General features: G+C 37.6%; 1 protein-coding gene across 1 annotated transcript in view; it reads left to right on the top strand.

Moving 5' to 3' along the window:
• Window positions 1-14,686, top strand: part of LOC150103039 (putative pyridoxal-dependent decarboxylase domain-containing protein 2) — a 468,473-nt gene that overhangs the window by 384,516 nt on the left and 69,271 nt on the right. The window contains exon 18 of the mRNA XM_090397610.1: window positions 14,099-14,223. Coding sequence (XP_090253736.1) covers window positions 14,099-14,223 — 125 coding nt within the window. The remainder of the gene's footprint in view (window positions 1-14,098; window positions 14,224-14,686) is intronic.

Genomic DNA, 14,686 nt, shown 5'->3' on the forward strand with positions numbered 1-14,686 from the left:
CAGGAAATGAAGGAAGAAGCAAGAGACAAAGGAAATTGGAGGAAGAGAATCTGCTGAGTTATACCATTGGACCTGTCAAGAGACAGAACACTAATGATGATGAAGGCACTTCTGAATGCATTAATCCACATAGATCTTCATCTTCCTCTAGGTTTATTGTGGCATAGAACACCTGCTTTGATGGCCTTTTCCATTCTGACTATACCACTTGAGGTTAAATATGCTCACACATTCCTGAATGATGACAATATCAAATTCCTTCCTGATATCTTCATTTTAGTATGACTTTGCTACTGATGCCATCTGTTCACTCTTAATTTTTCTCAGAACTCAGGTCTCCACTCTTTGATCAACTATTTAGTTGATCAAAGAAGAAATAGAAGTAGAAATTAAATAATTTCTAACCCAATTCTCAGAGTCATAAGTTAAAATTGGTTTGAACATGATCTTGTATACAACTGCTTTTGACTAGTTTCTCTCTCTTTTTCCATATAAATTTATTTAGTTGATGCCCTACCATAATAGCTTTGATTATTTGTTTATTCTGTTGTCTGTTTCCATATTTAATTGCCATCTTGTGTTGGTAATTTGAAGTTGGTGGATTAAGTTGGAGAGATGGCAAGTTATGTTTAGTGCAGTAGTGTGCCCACACACAGAGTCCCTAGACCCATTGGAGGTGTCACTTAATAAAAATAGTAGTAGTAATAATCTTTAATAAAAATTGTGCTTAAATAACTGGAATGTTTTCTTGTTCTATCTGTTTCCCATTCAAGATATGACTAATGTTTTCAATGTTCTTGAAGTTCTTCAAAGCTTTGACTTTTTTTCTTATTAATTTCCATAACATATCTGTTACAACAGTTACTTAATATGGTTAAGAAATCCTGCACAGTGATACTTGATTTATTTCAGAGTGCATCATCTGCATAAAGTAAACAGCTTAGATTAACATTTCTAATTTTCATATGGTCTAATGCAACTTACCTGAATACCTGAGCATCTAATTCTCATGACAACTAAGAAGCTTTAGTAAAAAAGTCTTTAGAGAAACAGTTTTCAAGTGGAAAAAGGGGTATTGCAGGGTTGTATACTGTCACCTTATCTTTTTAATATTTGTAATGAATATTTTAGGAGAATGGCTAACTTAGACAAAGATCCAGCTGGAATTAAGATTGGTGGCAGAAAAATAAATAATTTAAGATATGCAGATGATACAACCTCATAGCAGAAAATAAGGAAGATCTGGAGTGGATGATTCTATTGGTTAAGAGGGAAAGTAACAAAGCTGGGCTTAATTTAAACATCAGCAAAACAAAAGTGATAGCTTCTGGCAATTTAAATGAAATTATAATAGAGGATGATAAAATAGAAATTGTCGAAAGTTATGATTTACTGGGGTCCAAAATCAGAAATGATGGTAAATGTGAAGATAAATTTAAAAGGATAGTCATGGGGAAAAAAGCTACATTAAACCTGACCAAAATTATGAAAGATAGAGGTGTGAGTAAGGCCACCAAAGCTAAATTGTCAAAGCAATGTTATTTCTAGTAGTGATGTATGGATGTGAAAGCTGGATTATTAAGAAGAAAGACAGCAAATTGATTCATTAATTATGGGTGTGGAGGGGAGAAAACTACTAAGAATCCTACGGACTGCAAGAATGACCAATAAGAAAGTAAAATAGCATAAAAATGCTCCTTGGAGACAATGATTGCTAAACAAGAATTGATGTACTTTGGACATATGCAGGCTGATGAATCATTGGAAAAGGTAGCTATGTTGGAGAAGATTGAGAGAATAAGAAGAGGAGGACCACAAAAGAGTTGGATAGACAACGAAGAACTTACCAACTTGAACTTACATTTGCTGAAAGAAAGGACAAGAGACCAAGCGGGATGGAGAGCCTTTGTTCACAAGATGACCAAGAGTCAAAAATGACTGGATGGCACATAACAGCAACAACAATGCCACTTTATTTCATAACATGATTCATATAGATGACAAATAACTGTGAAGATGGTGCTGTTCCCTTGTTTCGCACCTGGAAGATTGCCTTACATTCAGCCTGTTTTCCAGGGTACTTCATTCTGACTGTAGGATATCATCCTTATTCAAACCTTGTTTCACTTATTCCAACAGTTTTGGGGTAAAGTGATTTAATCAGTGAAACAATTTTGTCTCCATTATTTCTGATGCTCTTAGCATCTGTAAATGAACACAGTAGTTCACTTTCATTCATGCCCACTTTTCATCTCTGATTTCTCTATACCTACCCATTCCTGCTCACCTTTATCACCACTTGCTCTATATATCTTCCTCAACCCATCTCCTTCCCTAAAATTTTAGGCTGTCATTTCTGTATTGACCATCCCAATATATATTTCCTACTGCTTCCAACTTTATCTCTTTATCTTCCTGTCCAATCCCCCCCCCAATGCTTTCCTATCTATCTTGCATTCCTATTCTCACAGCTCTCTCTCTCATTACTTTTTTCCCTTTTGCAATCATTTCAGCCTAACTCCCTCCCCCTCCTGATCTTTCACATCCCCTTTTACTTCCTCTGTTCTTTTATACTTTTCTCAAATAAATCTCTCCACTTGACTCACATTGAATCCATTTAAAAATGCAGTCCATTGCATTTGTAAGTCCATCCATTTCAAAAATATATCTTACACATTATTATTAACATCTGACCTCCATGGAGTCAGAAACTCATCACAGGAGGTACACACTATCACACGCACAAAGCTTATCCAATTGTGCATTAATGTGATTCAATGTGTTTACATTCAGGGGAACAGTGAAAGTTACGAACTTAGGAGCAAAAATACAGGAGGCAAGGTTGAGATGGTTTGGTCATGTGATGAGGAGGGAGGACGAATATGTGGGAAGAAGGGTCATGCGGATGGATGTGCAAGGAAGGCGGAAGCGTGGGCGGCCAAAGAAGAAATGGAGGGAGCTGGTAGAAGAGGACTTGAAGATGAAGAACTTGGATGTGGTGACAGCCCAAGACAGGAAGGTGTGGAGGAGACTCATAACAAACAGTGACCCCACTTAAGTGGGAGAAGCTGTAGAAGAAGAAGAATGTGTTTACATTCACAACATACTCAGGCAATACATTCTACTTTCCATGCAAAAAAACCTGTTCCTCACTGCCCTGCTCATCCTCTTTAGTTTCTGCTGATGCCCCCCCCTCCCATTCTATGAAAAATCTCTTCCATATCAACCTGATAACAACCCCTGACCTCTTCCAAAGACCTCTTCCAAAGACCTCTGACCACCTTTGTGCATCTTCTCTGGACCATTTCTAACATATCCTCGTCACCATGAAAACCTGGTAGCCAAATCTGTTAATTAATAAACTATTAAATTTAAAAATCTAAATAAAATTGATAATAAAAATAAATGAATTAAAAATTAATAAAAATTAATGAACAAACTGCATCCTTTTTTTCTCATACAGCTTTGACAACATACCAATGATTCTTGCCAGCTGTCTCAACACATCATACTCCATCAGTATCGACAACCTTTCATATCATGCTGTTATCTATCACTCTCCTTAGTCCTGATATCAGGCCTCACATTCTACTGCCTAACCAAATTATTTGTTCTCATAACAATCACCAGCTCTTTCTTGTTTATTTCTCGTATCCAACCCGTCAATACCCTGTCCATCTCCAAGGTTTAAAAAGAGGTCTTGTGGAGCCTCTCATTTATCACACCTTGAGTTGGTCATCATATCTTTTTCTCTCTACTTTTTTGATTCTGTTGTCTCACATTCTTTCATTCCTATTCATCAAAATCTGATATCATATATCATAAGAAATTATATCATATCATTTCTTATTTTCAACTCATTCTTAAAATCATGCATTTTTTTCACTCCACATTCAAACTTTTGCATTCTGGAAGTTGTACCCTTTGTATCTGCTTTCACACTTTTGTTCCATTGCTGATACTTTATTCCATTCCCACAATCATGTTTACTTTTGTTCTGTCGGTTTTAACAGTCAGTCACATTCTTGACACTTTTCTCACTCGTTATTCCTTACTCCCATTTATTTCTACCTTGCAGTCCATCAAAATACAGCTTGATGCATATACCTTCTCACTTCTCTGTTCGTTCTTTCCACAAATACATCCTCCACATTTCCCTCATGCTTCCACACTGTATTCATGACAGTGAGCTATCCTCGAAAAATCTATACCATTAACCATGTTTTCCTCATAATGGCCAGTGTGTTAAGTATAAGCTGGATGTCAAAACATCCTGGTATAAAAATATTGCTTCTGTGCCGTTAAAATACAGCCAAGTCCTATTACGTGTGATAAGACATGGCTGTGTGATCTCCATCACTTTTGAGAATACCGAAATCAGAGGAATGCGACAATAGTTTCATGTCTGACTTTTATCTCCCTTTTTTTAGGTACAGGTTGAATAAAGGCTTGTTTTCATGCCGTTGAGTAGATTCTAGATAAATATGACAGCCAATATAACACCCCACCCATCCTGTATTAGCTTAAATCAGTGTTTCTCAACCTGTGGTCCGTGATGATGGGACAGGTGGGCTGCAGACAGAATTTAATTAAATATTTTTTTTTTAATTATCCAAAAAAAAACAAATTAAAATTGAATAAGTAAATAAAAATTATTGAAATGAAATGGAGACTTAAAATAACAAAACAAATAGCATCAAAATGTTCAAAGGCAGAAGCAATAAAACTATATTGTTGTTCACTTCACTCCTCTTATTATTCGTCATTCTGCCACTACAAATTTAGTGGCAGAATAACAAATAATAAGAGAAGTGAATAAGTGAACAACAATATAGTTTTATTGCTTCTACCTTCCCTTGCTGTTTTGTTAGATTTGAAGTGAACATGTGTTATCCACATTTCAACCAATTGCTTATTGTTTATTGATTTTTATTACTGAAGGTTTCCCTCCTTCAACCAAGCTTCAGTATATCTTCAGAAGTGCTAAGTGATACTTTGACAAAGTGTGTCGTGAATTAACCCCAGTATTTATATATTTATATATTTTTCGGAAACGTTTTTTTTTTAATGATGGAAAAGTGGCTTAGAACTAGGACTTTGAAAAGAAGAGAAAATGAAACAGGTGATGCTAACTCTAATTGTGATACATGTGTTGTAACGGCGAGTAAATCTGATACTATTAAAGTAGAAGAAACAAGCAGTACAAAGAAAAATACAGTATGAAATATAACAGTTCATATTTGGAATTTGGGTTTACTTGGTATGGAGATGAAAATGAACAGAAACCTCAATGTGTTTTGTGTTATGAAGTGTTGTCGAACGAGTGCATGAAATCAGCGAAACTCTGACATTTAGACATTAAACATTGTGATGTGAAAAATAAGCCAATTGAATTTTTTCAGCGAAGCTTAGGGATATTAAATCATGGGAAAGATATAGTTTTGGCCATGGGTTCGATTAATAGTAAGGCACGGGAAGCATCCTATTTCTTAATTTTGCTCATAGCGAAAACAGGGAAACCTCATTCTATCTATAAAAGATAAAACAGGTGCTATAAAAGATGTGGTAAAAACTAGACAAGTTATTAAAAGATCTTGATTTGACTCCTCTTTCGATGACACTGTAGTCACAGAATTAATGATATGGCAGGTAATGTAGAATCTCAGTTAATCGAAAGAGCCCTTATGCGTTACAAATAGATGAGACTACTGATGTTACAAATTATGCGCAGTTAGTATGCTATGTAAGATATGCGCATGATGGCAACATTCATGACAATATTCTGTTTTGTAGAACTTTGTCGCCTCGAACAACTGGAGAAGAAATATTTCACTCTCAATAATTACATAATTCACAAAGGGATCCAGTGGGGAAAATGTATGGACTTTTGTTCGGATGGAGCTCGCGCCCTTTTAGGCAGGCATAGTGGGGTTGTTTTTATGGTCAAGGAAGTAGCTCCAGATATGAATTGGGTGCAATGTTTCATACATAGGGAAGCATTAGCCTCCAAAGGAATGCCACCAGAATTTAAAACTGTGCTATACAACACTGTAAAGCTATTATGTTGGAGGTTTAATGGATTTTTTACAACACACAGAAAGAATTAAATTAGAATTTAATACTCCTATATTTCGTCCTAGTCACTAGGACATCTACGGGGATTACAAAAACAATTAATGTAACATGCACACAAAAACTTACAATACTAAGCCCAACCACGTGGGTGACACTAAAGTCCTATCTAGGTGGAGCGCCCTCTAAGGGCAGTAGTAGGTGGCCTGGAATGTAAGGTGGGACCTCTGGTGATGAGTGTTTCCCAAATCTTCGGAAGCTTAATGCAACCGTATTTGTTAAGATTTGGTTGGTTTCTGAGAGCTGCTGCTTCTAAGAAAAGTCTCTCTTTCTTGAATTTGCTGTGGTGGAGCATGGTGGTTTTCTTGCTCCACCACAGCAAATTCAAGAAAGAGAGACTTTTCTTAGAAGCAGCAGCTCTCAGAAACCAACCAAATCTTAACAAATACGGTTGCATTAAGCTTCCGAAGATTTGGGAAACACTCATCACCAGAGGTCCCACCTTACATTCCAGGCCACCTACTACCGCCCTTAGAGGGCGCTCCACCTAGATAGGACTTTAGTGTCACCCACGTGGTCGGGCTTAGTATTGTAAGTTTTTGTGTGCATGTTACATTAATTGTTTTTGTAATCCCTGTAGATGTCCTAGTGACTAGGACGAAATATAGGAGTATTAAATTCTAATTTAATTCTTTCTGAGTGTTGTAAAAAATCCATTAAACCTCCAACATAATGTCCTCACAGCACTTAAGCCTCTACACAAGAACTGTAAAGCTAATTAATTTTAATAAGGCTCGGCCATTAAATAGCAGGTTAGTTTCAGTACTCTGAGATAAAACGGGCAGTGAATATATACAACTTTTACTTCATTCTGAAATTTGTTGGCTTTCCAGGGGCAAAGTACTAATATGGTTATTTCAATTAAGGCACAAAGTTTTATTATTTGTAAATGAATGTAATTCTGATTTTGCATCACGCCTTGTTAACGAAGCATTATCAACACTATCCTATCTTTCAGACATTTTTTCGAAATTAAATGAACTAAATCCCCCCCCTTCAGGCAAATTCTTTAACTGTTCTTGATGCCTACGACAAAATAAAGGCATTCGAGGAAAAAAACTGCTTTTATGGATTAATTATGTAAAAGACAGATAATTTGCACCTTTTCCAACATTGGAATCCGTTTTAGTGGAAAATGATATTTTTGTTGATTGTGAGTCTCTGGAAAGGGTTTGTGACCACCTCAAAACTCTGAAATAGAATTTTGAAAAACATATTTTCCGAGTAAAGTTTATCAGAAATTTCTGTGGGTTTGAGATCTGTTTCAGGCTTATAGTCACGAGAACGACCTATCGTTATCGAAAAAAGAACAGTTAATTGAGCTTTCAAGTGACAGTGGGCTTAAAATGCAATTCCGTTATCTTGATTCGGCTTGATTCTGGATCTCGCCTTCAGTGAGAAATGAGTTTCCCGTATTATCTGAAGTTTCAGTGATGTTTATTAAATTTTTATTAAACGAGTTTCAGTGCTTCACTGAAAATCGTCATGCAGTTTTCTACAACCTAATTTTTGTAAGAAAGGATTTTCATCGCTCCTTCAGATAAAAACAAAATACAGAAATCAATCTTAGTGTGTGTGTGTGTGTGTGTGTGTGTGTGTGTGTGTGTGCGTGCGTGCGTGTGTGTGTGTGTGTGTGTGTGTGTGCGCGCGCGCCGATCTTCGACTGAAGTTGACCAATATTGAGCCAGATATCCAGCAACTCTGGCAAGGGCCGAGAAGCTCAACCATGTCATTAAAAGTAAATAGTAACATAATTATATCATATTATTTATTTGTTTAATAAAAATTAAAACTTTGTTCAATGATGATACACGTTTACTTCCAGTTTAATTAATTATGTTTTCATATGTATTCAAAACATGCTTTTAGATTTATTATGCTATAAATGGCACACTTTTTCTGAAATGTTGGTAATTCCTAGATAGGTTTTTAAATAAGTTACAAAAAGTCAGAAGACGTATTAAAAACACTGTTTATTTTTGTTGCTTTTCTGTTTGCAAAATTGAAGTCTATTTCATCACTCAGTTGCTATAGACAGTATGGCTAGATTTCTTAAAAGCCAAAAAAAGTGCTGCCTGGTGGCGGATTCCCCCCCCCCCCAGCTACTCCTCTGTACTTAGTGGTTCTTATAATTGTTTTAGGCATTTTTTAGGCATTTCTTGGGCTTAGAAAGGTTGAGAAAAACTGGCTTAAATGAATACAGGATGGGTGATGATTATTCAGTTGCCAGCTGGAAGGACATTATCCAGAACAGCATTAAAATTCATTTTCAGCACTCACTTGAGAAGGGTGGCGAGATCAGTGTTTAAGACACTGATTATAGCAAGTGCTGAAGCTTCAATCATTCAATACTGCAAAGTTTCTCAAATGAGGAATGGATGGTACTGAAATCAGCAAACCTATGAATAGGATTTGTAATCAGACAAGAGAAAGATCATTGATGTAAAGGATGAGGAGTGTGGATGAAAGTACACAACTCTAGGTACTGCAACATTGATAAAGATATCTGAATGAGAGGAAGTCATCCACCTGGACACATGGAACAACCAGACAGGAAGCTGACAGTCCATTCACAAAGAGCAAGAGGGAGACACACAAGATAAAAGTTTTTTACAATGTCAAGATTCACACATGAGTTTTTCCAGATCTTTCCATGGCCTGTTTTCAGTGGATAAAGTTAACAGAAGTCTGCTGTGGAATGAGAATGATGGAATCCTTGTTGGTGATCCCTAATTAACTGATGGGTCTTTTTTGCTACTTGGAGACAGACATTTGTTGTTAATAACTGTCTCCATCACTTTTGAGAGTACTGAGATGAGAACAATGGGATTTTAGTTTGATGGCTGATTTTATCTTCCTTTTTAAGTATGGGCTAGATAAAGGCTGGTTTCCATGCCATTGGGTAGACTCTAGATAAATATGACAGCCTATATGACACCCATCTTGTGTTAATCTAAATGAATACAGGATGATATTAAGTTAATTCTGGGGCATACCTGGAGGGATACTATCCAGACCAGGAGATTTATTGGTAACAAGAGTAATTGAGGATTTTTTCTGATGTCCTTTTGTCAAAAGATCAAAGAAGGCATCTGATGAGCAATTTGCTTATTGCAGGAGATGAATTGTCTTTGTCTAAACAAAAGTTGGAGGAAAAGACTGATGGCAAAAGCTCTGGCTTATCTGTGGGTGATATTACCATGGTACCATCAGGATGTGAAGAGAGGTGGAAATAAGAAAGGACTGAAGTTATATCCAACTGTCTTAGCAATGTACAATAAGGATTAACTGACTATCAACCACAATGCAAGCATATTGCATGTCACCCTTATGAAGTTTGCTTTACATTTGATGATAATTTTAAAAAAAAAAATTTTCTAGCTATAGTGTAAACTGAGTGAGAAATTGGAGTGTTTGATTTGAGCCATTAAACAGATACTGTTTTTTTTATCTTGAACTCCAGTATAGTTTTTTGAGAACAAGCTTTGGATAGAGGTCAGGGATCTGCAGTGGAGTGGGGAACGAATGCCCTCATTCCAGTAAGGATTATTTCAGTTATTAGTTCAGAGCTGGTATTTGGATTAGGAGAGTGACAACAATAATTTAACCTTGGAAAGAGGCACAGAAATTCCAGTGGTCATCCAGTTGACACTGTTGCAGTGCTACAGGGTACAACACTGAGACTGGCTGGTAGATTGACGTGGGGAAAAGAAGACATGGATAAGATTATGGTCCGAGTTGCCTAGAAGAGTAGATAACTGCAGTGTATTTGGAGAAAGAGAGAGCTGGTTTGAAAAAAAAAAAAAGTCTAGATTGTTGGTAGCATGATGAGAATTGTCTGGTATTCTGGTTGATATGTTATATGTATTAGATCATGACTGCTAGCAAATACTTTGACTTCCTTCCAGGATTATCTGTGAAGTTAGAGTGGGGGGGGGGGGGTCTGTTTGTGTTAAGAATATTAGTCTCTAGAAAGATATAAACTGTATGAAATCACATTTTGTGAGATAGAAAAGGGCAGCATTGTTGTCTGAATACCAGTGGTCATAAGCATCAAATAAAAGCAGAAAACTGAGGTAAAGAAATCTTGAGCTGGAGCAGATTGAAAGCAGAGATTCCAAGTTTCATAGCTTTGGCAAGGAATGTGTGATTTGACACACATTTCCTTTTTTTTTTTTGTGGAATACATTGCTCAATGTGTCATTTGGATAGCTGAGGTAGACTAGTCACAATGGATGCCAGTATAAGTTTTCATGGTCATAAGTGGAAGTGTATATTGTTAGTGTTTGTTTTGATGACCTAGATCAGGGTTTCCCAAACTGTGTTCTGCGGAAGGTGAATAAGTGTTCCGCAAGAAGTTCTCCTGGAATTTGTCATTTTAGTTTTCTAAGCATTTTTCATGAATAAAGATTTTATAGTGGAAATATTCTGAGGAGAATAATATTCGTGAATATGTCGAAAAGCTCAGACCCAGAACACCTAATAACATCTGTGTAGCAAATATTAGTGACCAAGCCATGTATTTTTAAACGTGGAAGTATTCATGAATTATCGTTAATTTTTTCACACGTTGAAACCTTTCAACATTTGGGAAAGGGAATACTGCTGTTTATGACTGGTCATAAAAACTAGCTGCAAGCAGATTATAACAGTGGGTGGCATATCCTCTGTTCTCAAAATTGAATGAAATGACATCTGTGTGGCAAATGTCAGTGACCAATCAGCAAGGAAGTATAAAGAAAATTTTTCCACTAAAATTGAAGATCAAGGTAGTCTGTATCCGGTTCTCAAATCTAGTAATACCGAATATTTTGTTTGCAAGTTCGTATTGCCCCTGACCTTAACGCGAATGGGTTGAAGTTATTGGACTTCTGCTGTACCAACAGCTTGTCCATAATGAATACCTTCTTCCAGCACCGAGAAGTCCATAAGTATACCTGGTACAGGGATACACTAGAACAAAGGTCTCTGATTGACTTCTTTATTGTCTCAGCAGACCTATTTTCCTCAGTGTTGGATGTTCGTGTGAGAAGAGGGGCAGAATTGTCAACTGACCACCACCTTGTTGTGTGCACTTCTATAGCTTCAGAAACCAGATGCTACCATCAGTGCTGGTAGGACTAATCAGCTATGCCACGTGAAATGGGAGACATTGGAAAATGAGGCTGTGAGGAAGAATTTTGCAGATGACATTTCCTCCAGGTTCAAAGAGATTCCCAAGCATACTGCAGATGTTGAGGAGGAATGGAAGCTGTTCAGAACAGCTGTCACTGCCTCTGCACTCTCATGGTGTGGCAGAAAGCGGCTCGGCGTGGCAACGGGCAGTGAGAAAAGGACACCTTGGTGGAACCAAGAAGTCCGATAAACTGTCCAGGCAAAAAAGGAGTCCTACCTAACATGGCTTAGAGTCAGGTCACCTGAGATGCGTTTGCGGTATGCTGAGGCACGAAAAGCTGCTGCTAAGGCAGTAAAGACAGCAAAGCAGAAGGCTAGGGAATCCTTTGGAGAAAGATTAGACTCATCCTATGCAAATGCAAACAAAGTATTCTGGCAGACCATCTGCCGCCTTCGAGGGAGGAAATCGTGCACAGCAAGGGCAATTAAGGCCTCTGATGATGCACTTTTAACAACCGAGAAGGATATCGTCCACAGATGGAGGGAATACTTTGAGAGCCTTCTTAACCCGGGTGGCCCAGCAGTTGTGGACATCCAAGAGGTGCAGATCGGGGCAATGACTAGTCTCACACCAGAAGAGGTCCATTTAGCAATAAAATCGCTAAAATCGGGCAAGGCTGCTGGCGATGATGAAATTCGGCCCGAAATGCTAAAAGCCTTAAATTGAGACGTGTTCTCTGGCTGACTCGAGTGTGTCAGGCTGCTTGGATATCTGGGTGAGCACCAAAGCAATGGCAGACAGGAATAATAATACCAGTCTTTAAGAAGGGAGACCAGAAGGATTGCAGTAACTATCGTGGCATCTCTCTGCTCAGCCTGCCTGGGAAAGTGTATGTTAAGTGCTTGGAGAGACTGTGCAGGAGCATAGTAGAGTCAAAGTTCCAGGAAGAACAATGTGGCTTACATCCTGGTAGAAGCACAACTGACCAAATCTTCACTTTAAGGCAAGTCTTTGAGAAATCTTGGGAATATGCCAAGAATGTTTATACATGTTTTGTGGACTTGGAGAAGGCACATGACCAGGTTCCTCGGGATAAGCTTTGGCAAGTAGTACAGGAGTATGGAGTGGATGGTCAACTATTAGCTGCCATCAAGTCCCTGTATGAATGCCCAGAGTTTTGTGTCAGGGTAAACAGCACAAAGTCTGAACCTTTCACAGTCTCCGTTGGCCTCTGCCAAGGGTGTGTTCTGTCACCCCTCCTTTTCATAATATTTATGGACTGGATTGATAGGCACAGCCGAGGCAGTGAGTGTGTCAGAATTGGAAAATGTAGGATTGGATGTCTGCTTTTTGCAGATGACCTAGTTCTGCTTAGCTCTTCCACAGATGACCTCCAGTGGACCCTGGATAGGTTTGTAGCTGTTTGTGCAGATGCTGGAATGAAGATCAGTGTGGCCAAAACTGAAACATTTGTGGTCTCAAGACAACCATCCCAGTGCACCCTAAATGTAAGTGGAGTCCCAATGAGACAGGTGGAGAAGTTTAAATACCTTGGGTCCATATTCACGAATGATGGAAAATGGGACGTGGAGCTAGATACTCGAATTGGCTTAGCAAGTTCAATATTGTGGGAGCTTGGCCGTTCGGTAGTATTGAAGTGGGAGTTAAGCCAGAAGGCAAAGCTGGCTGTCTTCAATACAGTCTATGTCCCCATCCTCACCTATGGTCATGAGAGTTGGGTAATGACCAAAAGAATGTGGACACGAATCCAAGCGGCTGAAATGAGGTTCCTTCGAGGGGTTGCGGGGCTGACAAAACTCGACAGAGTCAAAAGCTCTGCAATTCGGGAAACCCTCAATACTCAACCGCTGCTTCTCCGTGTTGAGAGATCACAGTTACGCTGGTACGGGCACCTGGTCAGAATGCCACAAGAGAGGCTCCTTCAGCAGGCCCTCTTTGCCAAGCCAGAGGGTGGGAGGCCACGTGGAAGGCCGAGGACTCGCTGGATAGATTATATCCAAAACCTTGGGTGGACACGTTTGGGAATCCCACCAGAACATCTAAGCTTGGTGGTAGAGGATCGTGACTATTGGAGGTTCCTCTTGCAGCTGTTGCCCCCACAACACAATTAGGAAGAGTGGGCCTTGAAGATGTATGTATGTATGTATGTTCGTATTGTAGGGTGAAAGTTTTGAAACCATAGTGCCATGATTTTTTAAAAGTAATAGGCCTGCAGATTTAAATTTTAATATGAATAAGAGACAAAGAACTTTGTTTAATTTTGATATTAAGAAATCTCTTATTGAAGGTGTTTGTGAGCAACAGATAGTGAGTCATCCACTACGATCTCCAGGATATACAAAAGGAGGGGAAAACTACCAGCACATAGGACAAAAAAAAGTCTGCATTCACTCGTAAGTACTTATAATTATAATATAAATTTTTGGTGATCAGAATGGGATATGTCAATGAAAATCAGCACAAATTAATTTAATGATGTTTATGTTTAATTAATAATTAATGATCAATTATTAATTAATAATAAAAATCAGCTAAATTAACACTTAATTGTTATTTAATACATTACAAAATAACCAAGGTGTTCCGTGAAAATTTCAGGATTTGTGAAGTGTTTCGTCATCGGAAAAGTTTGGGAAATGCTGGCCTAGATATTGAAGATATGAAAATGTGTATTGGATGAAATTTTTATGTTATTTTGACATTTTGTGTGTGTGTGTGTTTTCAATTTTGTTGAATTTTTCATGTTTTTATTAACTTATCTGGATCCATTCTTCATCTTATTGTCTGAAATAGAGCAACTACTAAAAAAAAAAAAAAAAATCTTTACAGATATATACCAGAATTCTGGAGTGGAAGATTGAACGAACTTACTGATAGTGGGAAAGAAGATATCAATTCTTTAAATTCAGACTTGGTAATAAAATTGAAGAATACTGATTCTGCCTTTTCATTAGGTAAGAATTCATATATATTGAGCATTGGAAATCTTATATTGCATTTTGAGTAACAAAGTATTAATGTGACTATTATTGTGTGTTTAGTCATAAATGGTTAACACTTTTTTTTTTTTTTTTTGAATAACCTTTGGACACTAAATTAAAGATACCAAGAAATTATATAGTTGGTTTAATCCTTTATCCAAGTGTAAGCAAACAAGTTTGCACCTGAACTATTTTCAGGACTAGGGCAACTCATGGTAAAGGTTTTATGACTTCATACTAAGGCAAGTGATGTGAAGTCATACCACCTTTATTACGAGTTGCCCCAGTCCTGAAAATAGTTCCTGTGCAAACTTATTTGCTTACACTTGGATGAAGGATTAAACTAAGTATACAATTTCTCGGTATCTTTAATTTATAGTATTACCAAGTGGAAAAACTGTCAATAATTATCTCTAATCCAGAGTATTTTAATAAT

This window comes from Typopeltis vanoorti, chromosome 9 (genome assembly GCF_054136105.1).
Source record: "Typopeltis vanoorti isolate ZY-2024b chromosome 9, IOZ_Tvanoo_1.0, whole genome shotgun sequence".
Lineage (NCBI taxonomy): Eukaryota > Metazoa > Arthropoda > Arachnida > Uropygi > Thelyphonidae > Typopeltis > Typopeltis vanoorti.